This window comes from Canis lupus, chromosome 13 (genome assembly GCF_011100685.1).
Source record: "Canis lupus familiaris isolate Mischka breed German Shepherd chromosome 13, alternate assembly UU_Cfam_GSD_1.0, whole genome shotgun sequence".
NCBI lineage: Eukaryota > Metazoa > Chordata > Mammalia > Carnivora > Canidae > Canis > Canis lupus.
This window is the reverse complement of record NC_049234.1, coordinates 19176295-19189928: the sequence shown is the minus strand read 5'-3', so window position 1 is coordinate 19189928 and position 13634 is coordinate 19176295. Positions and strand designations below refer to the sequence as shown.

The window sequence follows — 13634 nt, the reverse complement described above, 5'->3', positions numbered from 1 at the left end:
GCTTTACTAGCATTATTTGGATTTATACAGTGCATCCCATCTAATCTCCAAAAACAATTTGGGATTAGATTCTGAATATTGTGTTTTTTAAAACTTTACTATAAGCTTTTTTAGTTTCCAGAAATGAATACTACATAAAAACTGACTAATGTGAATATTGCAAGTGAAAATAATTTTTAATTTAAAAATTCAAAGCTAGGAATTATCTCTTTTTTAAGGATTTGAACTGGCAGCATCATATGATATATTTTCTTAATATTGCCAAATAATATTTGGAGGAAATTTCTATCTTTAATTAGATTCTTTCAAGTTACACAGTGAAAAGCTCACTAGGGAAATACCTGAAATTTCTTTTTGCGCATATTCTACAAATGTTAGAATAACTTATAAGTAAGGGAAACAATGTAGGTTACATTTTCACTATATTTTTAATGCTGGTGATATTTTTTTCTAGATTTTGGTTCCCATGTGTTGATTCATACTCTGAATTATGTACATGGAAATTAGAATTTACAGTAGATGCCGCAATGGTGGCTGTTTCTAATGGAGATTTGGTGGAGACAGTCTATACCCATGATATGAGGAAGAAGACCTTTCATTACATGCTTACCATTCCAACAGCTGCATCAAATATCTCTTTGGCCATTGGACCTTTTGAAATACTTGTAGATCCCTATATGCACGAGGTAAGTCATAGCTTCATGTTCCTTTCTCCTCCCAGCCTTTCACTTCTAATAAAAGGAAGGATAGTAATGAAATATTGAGTTTTTCCTAACTCTTCTTTCAATTATCCAGAATATCACTAGAGAGAAAAGGATTCCTTATCTGATATATTTAATGATGTGAATTCATGAATGAAATCCTTTCAAAATGTTCATATATTAAAGTTTTAGATTTTTTTCAACAGAGAGCTTAGAGTTCCAAAGGAGTGTCAAGTGTACTTTGATTAGTATGAGTCCATATATGTAACTACTTTATGCTCATGTTGTTTTTTTTGTTTGACATATGTTTATGAATGTTACAGTCCCATCTCTGGAATCTGAAATACTGCAATTTCAAAATTAAAGAACAAGATTTGTTCTCAGTTCAGCACATAGAGAGGAAAAAAAGATAAGGCTGAAGCAGAGTTTAGAATTCTAGTCAACACTCTCATTAAGGCTTGTTGCAGTGTTCTTCTATCCCATATCATGCCAGAAATTGTATATTAATTGGTAGACCAAGTACTGCTTTTAGGCCTCCCCAAGCATGAGACTTCTGGTGTTTAGGAAGTGATGTGTTAGTTATTGGCCCTTTCTACTTCTGTACCTATTTAAAGTAACATTTAAATAAGTCTCTTTTTATTTACTCCTGTCCCTAACATTTTTAATTTTAGATTTTTATTTCTTAGTATAAAGCTAAGATATACATTTGACCATGATTGTTTCAACAGTATTTCTTTGTGTAAGCAAAAATTGAGGGCGATTAGGTTTAGACTGTCAGTAAGCTCCTCAGTCTGTTCTTATATTTGTCTTCCTGAAATTGACAAGATTTATAAAATCACTGGTGGAAAAGATTCAGGATATTTTATGAATGGTTTTGCTTTTGCTGGCTTGACAGTGACTCTTAAAAATATATTCACTGATAAAATTGGCAGTGAATTTTAATATCTTTGGTAAATGGTCAGCTTAAAATCAACATTTGATTAGTACCTACTTAGTATTTTGGAATAATTTTTTCCCCCTCTCCAAGCCATTGGATAAGAGAAAGGTAAATGATAGTTAAGAAGTATTTTTCTTGGATACTTAGAGCCCACTTAGTCTTTCTCAGTCTCAAATAGTTTTTAGTGCATTATCAGATTGTCTGTCACGTATGTTTTTCTAAAAGTGAATCTTTTTTTTTTTTTTTCATGAATAGCATTTTGATTTTTGTGTACCCCAGAAGAGTGCTAATTAATGATGCAGTTTGGACCCTTGACCATTCATTAATCATACATAGATCCTCATTCACTCATGTATATTAGTCTTTAATCTGTTTTAACACTGTTAGAAGAATAATTTTTATCATACATTAAAAACTTTCCTTGACTCCACAATCCTGCAATAATCAGAACTGTGTAGTATGACTTTCAGGATATTCTAGGATTTGGCCCTAATTTTCCTTTCTAGCTTTTTTTCTCTATTACGTTCCTGTTGGTTTGTTGTATTCAGTAGTTACTTAGATTCTCCTGACCATACCATATATCTTTCTATCTTTGACTTTGAGGTGTTGTCTTTACCTCTTCATTCCGATCAAACTTCTGTCCAATTCAAAAAGATTAGCTCATATTTAATCTCCGTCAATGTTGATACCATTGATTTGGCACAGAATAATAACATAGGAGGAGGTGGTACATGATATTTGAGTGACCATGTCCAAGGTGGGACATGTAGTACTATGACAAGTGCAGTATTCACTAGGTTAGCTATATGTGAATCAAAGGTGGGTTTGCAATAAGCCTGGAAAATTTAAATCTTTGCTTTGTATGCTTATGCAGAAGACATTTTAATTTCAAACTGAAGTTGTATTTTTATTGGATCTAAGCATTTCACAGACTTAAAATCCATCGTGAGTTTAATTTTCAAGTACAGTGAATATGATACTTTTTTTGTAAACATAGTCAATAAAAGTAATTACTAATTTCACACTAGTATTTTACCTCATTGCTGTTAAACGGATTTATATGAAGTTTTCCTTACAATTGAGATAGGAAATTTAAAATACTAAAGGTAGCATTTTCATTTAGTAATCTTCTGCCCTTTTTATTTTCAGGTTACTCATTTCTGTTTACCTCAACTTCTTCCATTGCTTAAACATACTACGTCATATCTTCATGAAGTTTTTGAATTTTATGAAGAAATTCTTACATGCCGATACCCTTACTCCTGTTTTAAAACTGTATTCATTGATGAGGCTTATGTTGAAGTGGCTGCTTATGCTTCCATGAGCATTTTTAGGTTGGTATTTCTTAAGATTGGAAATGACCAAGTGAGGGTAATGATCTGAAGATAGGTTATTTAGTCTCTTCTGTTTATGCACTAAAAAATCATACAGATTATATATTGGTTGTCTCATGGATTTTTTTCCTAGCATCTTTAAAAGTTTACTGATGTCAGAAATCTCTTTGCCAATTATAAAAGAGAAAACTTCATTTTTTTCTTTCTTATCCTGCCTTACCTTCACCCCTTCTTTCTTTCTTTCCTTGGAAAGTTCCAGATTTATAAAATATATGTCTTAGGTTCAATCATTTTATCCTATCTGGGCCTAAATTTTCTCATGTGTAAAAGGGGAATAATAATAATAATACTGCCCATGTGTTCTCTGGAGTGTGTTACCAAAATCATATGGGTCAATGTGTTTAAAAGAAAAAAATGGAGCTCAAAAAATTAATAAGGGTGACTGCCTGGCTCACATGTGACTCTTGATTTTGAAGTTGTGAGTTCAGCCCTGCGTTGGGTATAGACCTTACTTTAAAAAAAAATAATAATAATAGTTATTATTGGAAAAAGGGTTTTGAAATTAGAAGAGCTCTTCATAGGAGGATCAGTTAATGATGAACATATCCATTTCTGGCTAATAATTCCTCTTCCCCCCAGAAAAAGATACTTACATTTTTCATGGAAATCAGTGGGAAACATTGTAGTCCTTGTTTTAAGCAAAAATTAATGAAGATTATGGATTTCATCTAAATTTTGAAAAGATGTGAAAGCTTTTGGAAGAATATTCCGTTTTTTCTCTTTTATGTCTAACTTGAATTTTATTTTAAAAATGTGGTTATTTTATTTTGAGTGAATCATTGTTTGTTTCTTGGTTATAATTAACTGTTTCTTCTCTTAAATTCCAGCACAAATCTCTTACATAGTGCTATGATTATAGATGAGACACCTCTGACTAGAAGGTGTTTAGCCCAGTCCTTGGCACAGCAGTTTTTTGGATGTTTCATATCCAGAATGTCTTGGTGAGTGATTTCATAGTTTATAGCTACTGAGAAAAAGAATTAGGAAAGTTTGTGTGTGTGTGTGTGTGTGTGTGTGTTTTTCCTGTATTTTCTTTTCTCTATATATATTTAGAGAAAAATAATTATAAATGTCATCTCAAATATTTGGCTATCAATTCAATATAGTTCTATCATTTTTAAAAGAGTTTTGACAGCAACAGTTTCTTAGAAAATTAAATGAATACTATACATATAAGGCCTTGAATGTGTAGAAAACTAGTTAAAATTCTAATGTCAATGTTCATTGTAAGTGGTAATATTCCAAATCATGAATAAAGCAAAATAACAGTCTTCTACATACAATAGTGATAGGGATTTTCTGGTAGTGTTTTAACTTTGTACTAATATACTTGAAAGAAGTAAGAGATAAGAACACTTAATTGTTTTGATTGACTTGAGAGGAATTCAAAGAAATACATGGAACTTCCCTTAGGATTATAATTTTTTTTGTGATCACTTTATGCTAGGCATAGTACATGACTATCAGTTGGTTTCTTTTTCTTTTTTGTTGACAGAAGGTAAGTCCTCTTGAATTATGTAATTCTTCCATAATAGCATAGTTTCAGTGAAGAATAGTGCCTGGAATATAGTAGGCAAAATGTTTGAATAAATGAATGAGTGGATAAGTATATGAATGAATACATGATTGAATGGTATTAATTCCCTTTCCTCTTGAGAAACCAAAAATAAGGGACTCCTGGATGGCTCAGTGGTTGAGCGTTTGCCTTCAGCTCAGGGCGTGATCCCGGAGTTCTGGTATCGAGTCCCACATCGGGCTTCTTGCATGGAGCCTGCTTCTCCCTCTGCCAGTGTCTCTGCCTCTCTCTGTCTCTTATGAATAAATAAATAAAATCTTCTAAAAAAAGAGAGAGAGAAACCAAAAATAAGTAATTGAAGTTTAGATCTTGGAATCCCATTGATAATTATGCATGGGATTGGCAAATGTGAACCTTAAAAATATAACCAGTGCAGTCCTTACTTTGAGTATTTCCTTGGAGGCAGACAATTATGGACTCAAGTTGGCCAAGAAGGAAAAGGTACGAACATAGTTAACATTACTTGAAGTAAGGCTGGAAAGCAGATGTGAGGAAGGCATAATGGATGGATAAGTAGAACTCAGTGGGAGGAGGTGGTTAAACAGAATATTTTGTTTAAAAACTTCTAATTATTTTTTCATTTTTTTTAAGAATGCACAAAAGGACACACTATAACTTGTTCTGTTCTCCTCTTCAGTCTTATCCAAAAAATTTTTATGATTAAAAGCATATATTTTGACTTCTTGCATAGGTCTGATGAATGGGTATTGAAAGGAATTTCCGGCTATATTTATGGACTTTGGATGAAAAAAACTTTTGGTGTTAATGAATACCGCCATTGGATTAAAGAGGTAAAAACAGCCAGATCTATTACTTATTTAGAAGTCAACAAGACATGTTAGTGTTCTCCTGATTTGCAAATCACTTCTCCTTTCCTTTTCATAATTGTAAAATACTGTCATTTGCAAGTACCTAATTTTTCCCATCAAAATAAAACTCACTTTACTGAGAAAGATGAATGGTCTGTTTTATCTAGTGTTGACTTCCAAGGAGTTTTTTGCTAAGCAAGAGAGTATTTAAGCTCCTTCAATGTCAAATTAGTTGTTAGATATATCCAAGCTCCTTGTATTATTCGTTTGTAATGTAATTCTGTGCTTCCTAAATTTGTTTAGACATAGAGCCTAGCTTTTGGAGTCAGATTGCTTTTCAGTTTGCCACATATATTTACAAGCTTTATGACTTTGGTTAATCTTTTTAAGTCTCATCTTTAATAAAAAGAGTAAATGGGGATTGTGAGACTTCATACATGTAATGTGCATGGTGCCTTGTACATAGTAAGTGCTTATCATGCTGGCTAGCCCTTCAGTACATTTATGTTCTCTGTCAGTGTCACATCTTTTCCCTATTATTTAAAGATTTGGCCAAAAAGAAAAAAAAATCAACTGTATTTTGCCTAGCCCATTCTGTTCATGTACATACACATTTTACTCATCTTGTGCTTAACTCCTTCCTTCGTGGAAAAATTTCAACCTTTAATATCTTTATGAAATAGACCCCTCCATCTTCCCCTTTTCTCATTTTATGTATCTTTGTCATCCAAACCCAAACTCAAGTAAGCCAAAAGGTAATTATAAAGGCTTTCAAACATCTAGAACCATAAAAGAATTCATATATCCAAACTAGAAGAGTCCATTCTTCATTTCAGAAACTATTAATTAAGGGAAAAAAATAACATAGCACTTGCAAGATATCAGGAACTATCATAAACATTTTATAACTATTAACTGTATTAATCTACCTAACTACCCTGTTATTATGCTGATTATATGAGGATTAGGTGAAGAAACTGAGGCACAGAGAGGTTAAATTATTTGGCCAAAGTTACACAGCTAGTAAGTAGTAGAGCCAGAACCCAAACCTGGCTTTTAACCACTACATTGTTATTTTTTACCACTTCTGTATACTGCTTATATGTTATTTAAACAGGCCACGAGTTTCTAACATAGTTCTGTGGTCTTTTGTTTTTCACTTAAAACTTTTTTTTCCACTTTGATCTATGTCATATTAGAGAAGACTGAAGAAGTTTTAAAATAGTAGATCCCTGATATAATTTTACCTCCATTTCTTTTTATTTGTCTAAATCTTCCACCAGAAACAAAACACAGAAAAGAAACAAATGAACTTGGAACACAGATCAGAGAGGTTGGGAAGAGCCATTAAGGAAACATCGGCAGGCTGCTGGCCAGCCCTGGAGTCACAAAGGAGAGAAGGCTTTTTGGCGCTATTATTGAGCCAGCTGTGTAGTCTGCTTTGTTTATAAGAACATAAACTACTTTACAAATACATTTAATGTATTATAAGACATTTAAATTTTGATTCCAGGAAATCAGAAATCACAATTCAATTCTAAAATTTGGCATGTAAAATAATTTTCACGGACTCCTCTATTTTTATATTTTTTAGGAGCTAGACAAAATAGTGGCGTATGAACTAAAAACTGGTGGAGTTTTACTACATCCCATATTTGGTGGAGGAAAAGAGAAGGATAAGTAAGTTTGTTGTTCAGAGGTGATATTATAAACCTTGTGTTATGGGTTCCATCTTTCAGGATTATTTGGGATGTGTATGGAGACCCATACAAGCCAAAACAATAGTACGTAATAATATCAAAGCCACAAATACTGGTAACACTCTATTTACTCTTTTCCTTACTTTACTATTTTTACTACATGTGGTGGCTGCAGATGTAATTAAACAGTAAAGAAAGACTAAAAAAGTAGAAGGCTTTCCTCTTTTCCATGTAAATTTGCAGATGCTACTATATATACTATTCTTAGAAAAGTTTAAAAATAATGGAAACAAGTATTTTGCTTATGGACCACTGATTATTTTTTTAAATCTAAGTAGATAATTTCAGTTTCAGGACATCATACCTATAACTGTTTATCTGAATGGTCACCTATCTAGACACTTAATTAGTCTCTGCTTTTTCCCTTCTTTCTTTTATATGCCTCCCTCTCTACCTACCCTCTCTTCTTTCTTTCCCTTTCTCTCTTTCGTTGTGTAGCAAGTCCCTGTAAGGAAGACAGCCACTTAGAGCAAAATAGTGTTACTATCAGGAAATCTTGTTTGTTCTAGTGCCCATGGATTCCCTAAGAGAATATGGATTGAAGTGGATGGGAAAACTTTTCTGTATTTTCACTAACCATTAGCTGACGTTTTATATTTTCCTTAACTATAAATGTAGGCAACAGACAATGCTGTGACTTTGTCAACAGTAGAAATTATAGATCTTTCCTGTCACATTATAATTGTTAGCAGATATTTTGAAATACTCTGCACTTACCGCCACCTCAGTTTTACTATAATAGACCACTGCCAGGTCTTGTTATTCAGTGCATGAATAAACTAGCACATATATTGATATATCATAATTTTTAAATATTTTTATAGCTGTATTTCATTATAATTGGTTTCCTTTGTAATTCTGTGCATTTTATTTTGTGCATATGAAAGCAATTTCTCAAAAGGGACCCATAGGATTAACTGGGCTGCCCAAGTGTCTAAAAGCACCACAGAGTTAAGAAACTTGAAGTTATTTAACTGGTAGCCTTTTCTTTGTTGTAACATGGTCACCAAGACGAGAGTAAGTTTGAGGGAAAGCATAGAAATTTGGAGTTAGACAAACTTTGGATTCTTGTCGTTATTTTTGTGATTTGAGAAAATTGTATAACCTTTCTGTGTATGTGTTTGGATGTATAAAATGGCAGTCCATCTTAACCTGGGTTAGTTGTATTACTTGAGGTCAGGTTTCATAAATGTTAGTTCCTTTCACTTTCTTCTTCTGACTGCCTGCTGTATGGCAGTTGCCCAGCATATAATTAGAGCATTACCATGGTATATAAATATTATTTACACTAAATGCTTTTACTTTGGTTCTGTCCATTTATTTAGCTCTTGTATGTTTAATTTTTAAAGGGAAAAAAAGGTCTGGAAGTAATATACCTCCCTCCCACCAGTTCCTCTTTTTGGAGATAACTCTGAGTATAAATTTGGTATATTGTTTCCAGACCTTGTGTGTGTGTGTGTGTGTGTGTGTGTGTGTGTGTGTGTGTCTTTATGTATGGCATTACCAAATGTAGTTCAATCATACACATATGACTATATAAATATGAAATTGGTAAATACTTTAAATTTCCATATGCCATTTTTTTAAAGATTTTATTTATTTACCTGAGAGAGTGAGCGAGAGCAAGAGAGAGAAAGCACCTGTACGTACTAGTAGGAGGAGGGGCAGAAGGAGAGGGAGAAGCAGGCTCTCTGCTGAGATGGGAGCCCAGTGCAGGGCTCCATCCTGGGACTCCAGGATCATGACATGAGCCGAAAGCAGACGCTTAACCAACTGAGCCACCCAGGTGCCCCCATGTTTTTAAGGAAGTGTAATGATTACTCTTACACATTGATTGTGAGAGTATAATTTGGTACAGTGATTTTTGAAGGGTTATTTTATGTAATTTTCAGATTCAGTAGTTGTATTTCTAGCTGTGTTGTCATATAGATATTTTACTTCTAGACATTTGTGATACAGAAATACTTGTGCATATGTAAAGACATTCACTATAACATTGTTTAAAATAGTGAAAAATTTTAAACACCTTAAATGCTATATATGTCATAATTTTTTTTTTTACTAGACTGTACCTTTTTTTAATCTGATGATCTCTTTCATCATTTCAAAATTTAAAATTTTTACATAGTCTGGCCTTTGTCCTCTGGAATTTATATTTATTTATTTATTTATTTATTTATTTTTATATTTATTTATTTATTTAAGATTTTTCCCACCCTAGAATTAGGACAAGAAAATTTTTCCTTCTTTTCTTCTAGTATTTTTATATATTTTTTGATATATAATACATCTGGGATGTTTTTTATGTGTGCATATATGGTTTAACCTTGGGATATTAATTAGAATTACATTAATTGTAATTATGATGAATTTAGAGAGCACTAAAATATTAACACTATTCTTATCTAGCATCTTGGCATGTGTTTTTATTAAAATTTTCCCTTAGGTTTTTTATGAAACTTCATAATTTTCTTCTTTTAGAAGTTTCCTAGTCATGTTGGTCTCATGCTAAGAAATCATTGAGTTATATTGTCATGAAATTTATTGTTTATTTAATATTCAAATTTGTTTTATTAAGCATAGCTGTTTATGTTTTTAGTCCAGCATCTCATCTACACTTTTCAATAAAGCATCCACATACGCTTTCCTGGGAATACTACACTATGTTTCAGTGTAAAGCTCACCTTGTGATGAGATTGATTGAAAATAGGATCAGTATGGAATTCATGCTACAGGTAAGTATTAAACTTAGGGACTTAACAGTTGTAAAGAAAGACACGCTCTGTATGTGTATAATCTGAATGCTGTTTGGTAGGAGTCAGAGCATCTGAATTTATAGCAGGAATTCTGTTACTAATTACCTGTTTGCTCACTAAGTAACTTGTGCTTTTTTCTCCTTAGATGTAGAATGAGTATCATTACTTCACTCATGTAATGCTGGTTTGTCATGGATATAAAATTAGAATGTGAGGATGAAACTAAAACCTATTTATACATATGATTTTGTGTTCTTTAATTGAAATATTGAGGATGGGTGCCACTTAGACTGTTTTTAATAGAAAACAAACCTACCTAAAAGATGTTTATTTTTGCTACTATTAAATTCTGCCATATATTTTAACAAGTTTTGGTGTAAGTAGTTAAGATTTAGTAGTTAAGGTAGTAGAAATAAATGTGTTATAAATGTTTGACTATTTTTTTTCCCATTGACAATATTCTTACAGGTGAATGAAAAATAACTTTTTAGTAATTTTTTTTTTTATTAGTAATTTTTTAAGCATTTTATGATTGCCTTAAAATTAAATTTATTTACTCTTTCTTTTACCTTACCTTTAGAGTGGAGAAATTTTAAATGAGAGACAGTCCATAAAGAAACTTTGTAAAGTTGTGTAAATCTTAATGATTTTGCTAAATCATTTGCTAAACTTGCTAAATAAAGTTTAGTTTCTTTGTAAAGCTCATGGTACAATAAATTATAGGTATTATATATTACTATTATTATAATCCTTAAAAGTACTGTTCATTGTTTTTGTCTAAGACATATTAAAGTTGAATTATGTTTTGAGGAGGAATAGTTTTATAGTCTGGCTGCTTAAATCTATCTTTACGTGCTTTTAATGGTAATAGTCTTTAACTAGTCCTACCTATATAGTTAGATGTGAAATTATTGAAATTATTATCTTTGTAATTAACTGTAGTAAAGTCATAATGTAAAATGGGTTAATACAGAATTGAAAACAATGTATTTTATGTTATATAAACTTATTTAGTAAGACATTTTCATCCTTACAGGTTTTTAATAAACTGTTAAGTTTGGCTAGTACTGCTTCATCACAGAAGTTCCAGTCACATATGTGGAGTCAGATGTTGGTTTCCACATCTGGGTTTTTGAAATCCATCTCAAATGTCTCTGGCAAAGACATCCAGCCTTTAATAAAGCAGTGGGTGTATCCTTTTCAGTAGCAGTTCAACAAGGAGGGAAAGGGAATAAGATTATATGTGTCAGGGGAAGGAGGAAGAAGAAAGAGTTGGGAGACCAAAGTAGAACTATTTAAATTTCTAAATAGTAGTAGAAATAACCATGAACTGTAAATCATTTCAGCTAAGGTGCCTATTAATCACTGAGATAGAGACACACATACATATGTACACACAGACTTACGCTTGTAAAATTTGGTGTATTTTGAATTGCTTTTTAGTGTGTGACTATAGCAGTAGTCTTGATGGTAGGGGAGGTAAATAGTCCACCAGACAGGCCTGCAGGATTACTTTTAAGATGTAGTGGTATGGTAGCTTTTAGATGTGGTTAGAGCTTGGCACAACTTAAGTGGTATCTGGGAACTTTTCAATTTTTACATTTTTCATATCAAAGCACTATTATATTAATAACCCAGTAGAGTGGTTTTGCTTCTTAAAAAACATAAATCTGTTAATGTCTCAGAAATTTTGTTTAAATCTGGGGAAACATTTTTCACAAAAATTTTGAATACTTTGCCACCTGGTTTACCCTGAAGTGTGTTCTCAAGCCTTGAGCTGGTGAAAATGAGTTTGAAAGTTATTACCTACTATAACGAGTCATTTATTTTGTTTAGCACGTATTCATTTCAGTATGCAAAAATTCCTTTACAATTCTTCAGAGATCAGAGTGGAGTGGTAAAGTTTTATGGGAGTTTTGCATTTAACAGAAAACGAAATGTCTTGGAATTGGAAATAAAACAAGATTATACATCCCCTGGAACTCAGAAATACGTGGTAAGATTTTTTCTAGATTGGCCTTTTGTATTGCTTTCTTCCCAGTTCAATATAGGAAGGGCTTATGGTTGGAGAGCTGGTTAGAAGTTTCATAATGAGGTTTTGTTTGCAAAGGTCAAAATTGAGAAAACATCAAGTGTCAATGATGGGTCAATGAAGAGGTCATGACGGAGATTTCAGAGAACACAGATTATCGCAGTTCTTCTTTCCTTTGGTACCAGCTACTTCTCTGTGTCTCTAGATATATATCTTGCATAGTAGTATTTTATATCTTGAAATACATACCTATACACCTAAGAATACATTTATGGTATTTTTCTAGCATTGTTTTTGAACACGGTTTCTTTTTAAAGGGACCACTTAAAGTGACAGTGCAGGAGTTAGATGGATCCTTCAATCATACATTGCAAATTGAAGAAAACAGCCTTAAACATGATATTCCCTGTCATTCCAAAAGCAGAAGGTAGGCATTGAATCATAACTTTAAACTGAAATTGATAATTAAATTGTAAGTCTCACAGATTAAAATGCCAAAATAGAAATCCTAATATATACCTAAGTTTTCAAGTAAAAAACATGTTATCTGGTATCTTTTTTTCTTTCATTCTACTTTAAGTTGATGTTATTAAACAGTCTTTATTTGCTTTCTGTTCTTGACAGCATTTTTTATTTTTTGAATTAATTTAAAAATTTAGGTTTAAGAATCTTTATTTTGTTAGGGTCAGGGGGAGGTGGAATAGAAATTTAATTTTTTGGAACCAGGAACAATATAAGGCAAATTACTTATGTTTGTCTTTATTAGTTTCATTGGATTAATATCTATAGTAAATATTGGGGCAGTGATCATTGAATAAAAAGGAAGGAGCTGGATACATATGTCATGAAAAGCCCCTGCATTTTCTTTAGTGTGTCTTTCTCCCTTTTGTCTGTATTATCATGCCCTTACAGAACATTCCTTTATTTTTTTTATTTTTAAGTAATCTGTATACCCAATATGGGGCTCGAACTCACGACCCCAAGATCAAGAGTTGCATGCCCTTCTGACTGAGCCAGGCAGATGCCTCTTAAGAAACATTCTTGATGTCTTTCAAAAGGCACATTATCATTTTCCTTAAAAAATGTTCAGCCAAAAAAAACACAAAATATTCAGCCATTCATCTTCTATGTAATACATTTTTTCTTTACCACTGTTGTTTAAGTCAGCCATTAACATGTATTCTGAATAGTGAGAGATGAGCACATTTTTGTGCTTTGCTGGAGGATTGTATAGTAATATAAAAACTTCAGAAATAGAAATTATACACTCATAACTACCTTGAGGTCCTGTCAGACAGATGAGGATGTCAGTTGATTTTGATGGCCTTCAGAAACTTGATTTTGAAATGTCGCTGAAGCCATTTTTTCTCTTCAAAAATTCTTAGTTCAGACTTAAATTTCCCTTTTCCTTTTGTTCTGTCTGCCTTAGAAATTGGGAACATCTAATCGCTACCCTTTCCATAACATTTCCTCAAGTTTCCTGTTTTAGTTTTCTTAAAGGATTTCTTTGTTGATAGATTGATCTTCTCTATATGAAATTGCAGCTTACCAGTTCTTGGAAGTACATACATGTTTTAACCTGACATTTAGTTACGTATTTTTGCTTTTTGTTAAACTTTGATCAGAAAGACATTTCAGTATCGCGTACTTCATTCCCTTCAGCTTCAAA

The 13634-nt window shown here is 32.3% G+C and overlaps 1 protein-coding gene across 4 annotated transcripts in view; it reads left to right on the top strand.

The window, feature by feature from the left end:
* The window catches only part of TAF2 (TATA-box binding protein associated factor 2), a 98425-nt gene that overhangs the window by 20583 nt on the left and 64208 nt on the right, over positions 1-13634 (top strand). For all 4 annotated transcript variants that reach the window (XM_038555408.1, XM_038555409.1, XM_038555407.1 and 1 more), the window contains exons 6-14: positions 455-686; positions 2788-2972; positions 3860-3973; positions 5300-5399; positions 7012-7097; positions 9777-9912; positions 10970-11124; positions 11815-11929; positions 12283-12392. In XM_038555408.1, coding sequence (XP_038411336.1) covers positions 455-686; positions 2788-2972; positions 3860-3973; positions 5300-5399; positions 7012-7097; positions 9777-9912; positions 10970-11124; positions 11815-11929; positions 12283-12392 — 1233 coding nt within the window. The remainder of the gene's footprint in view (positions 1-454; positions 687-2787; positions 2973-3859; positions 3974-5299; positions 5400-7011; positions 7098-9776; positions 9913-10969; positions 11125-11814; positions 11930-12282; positions 12393-13634) is intronic.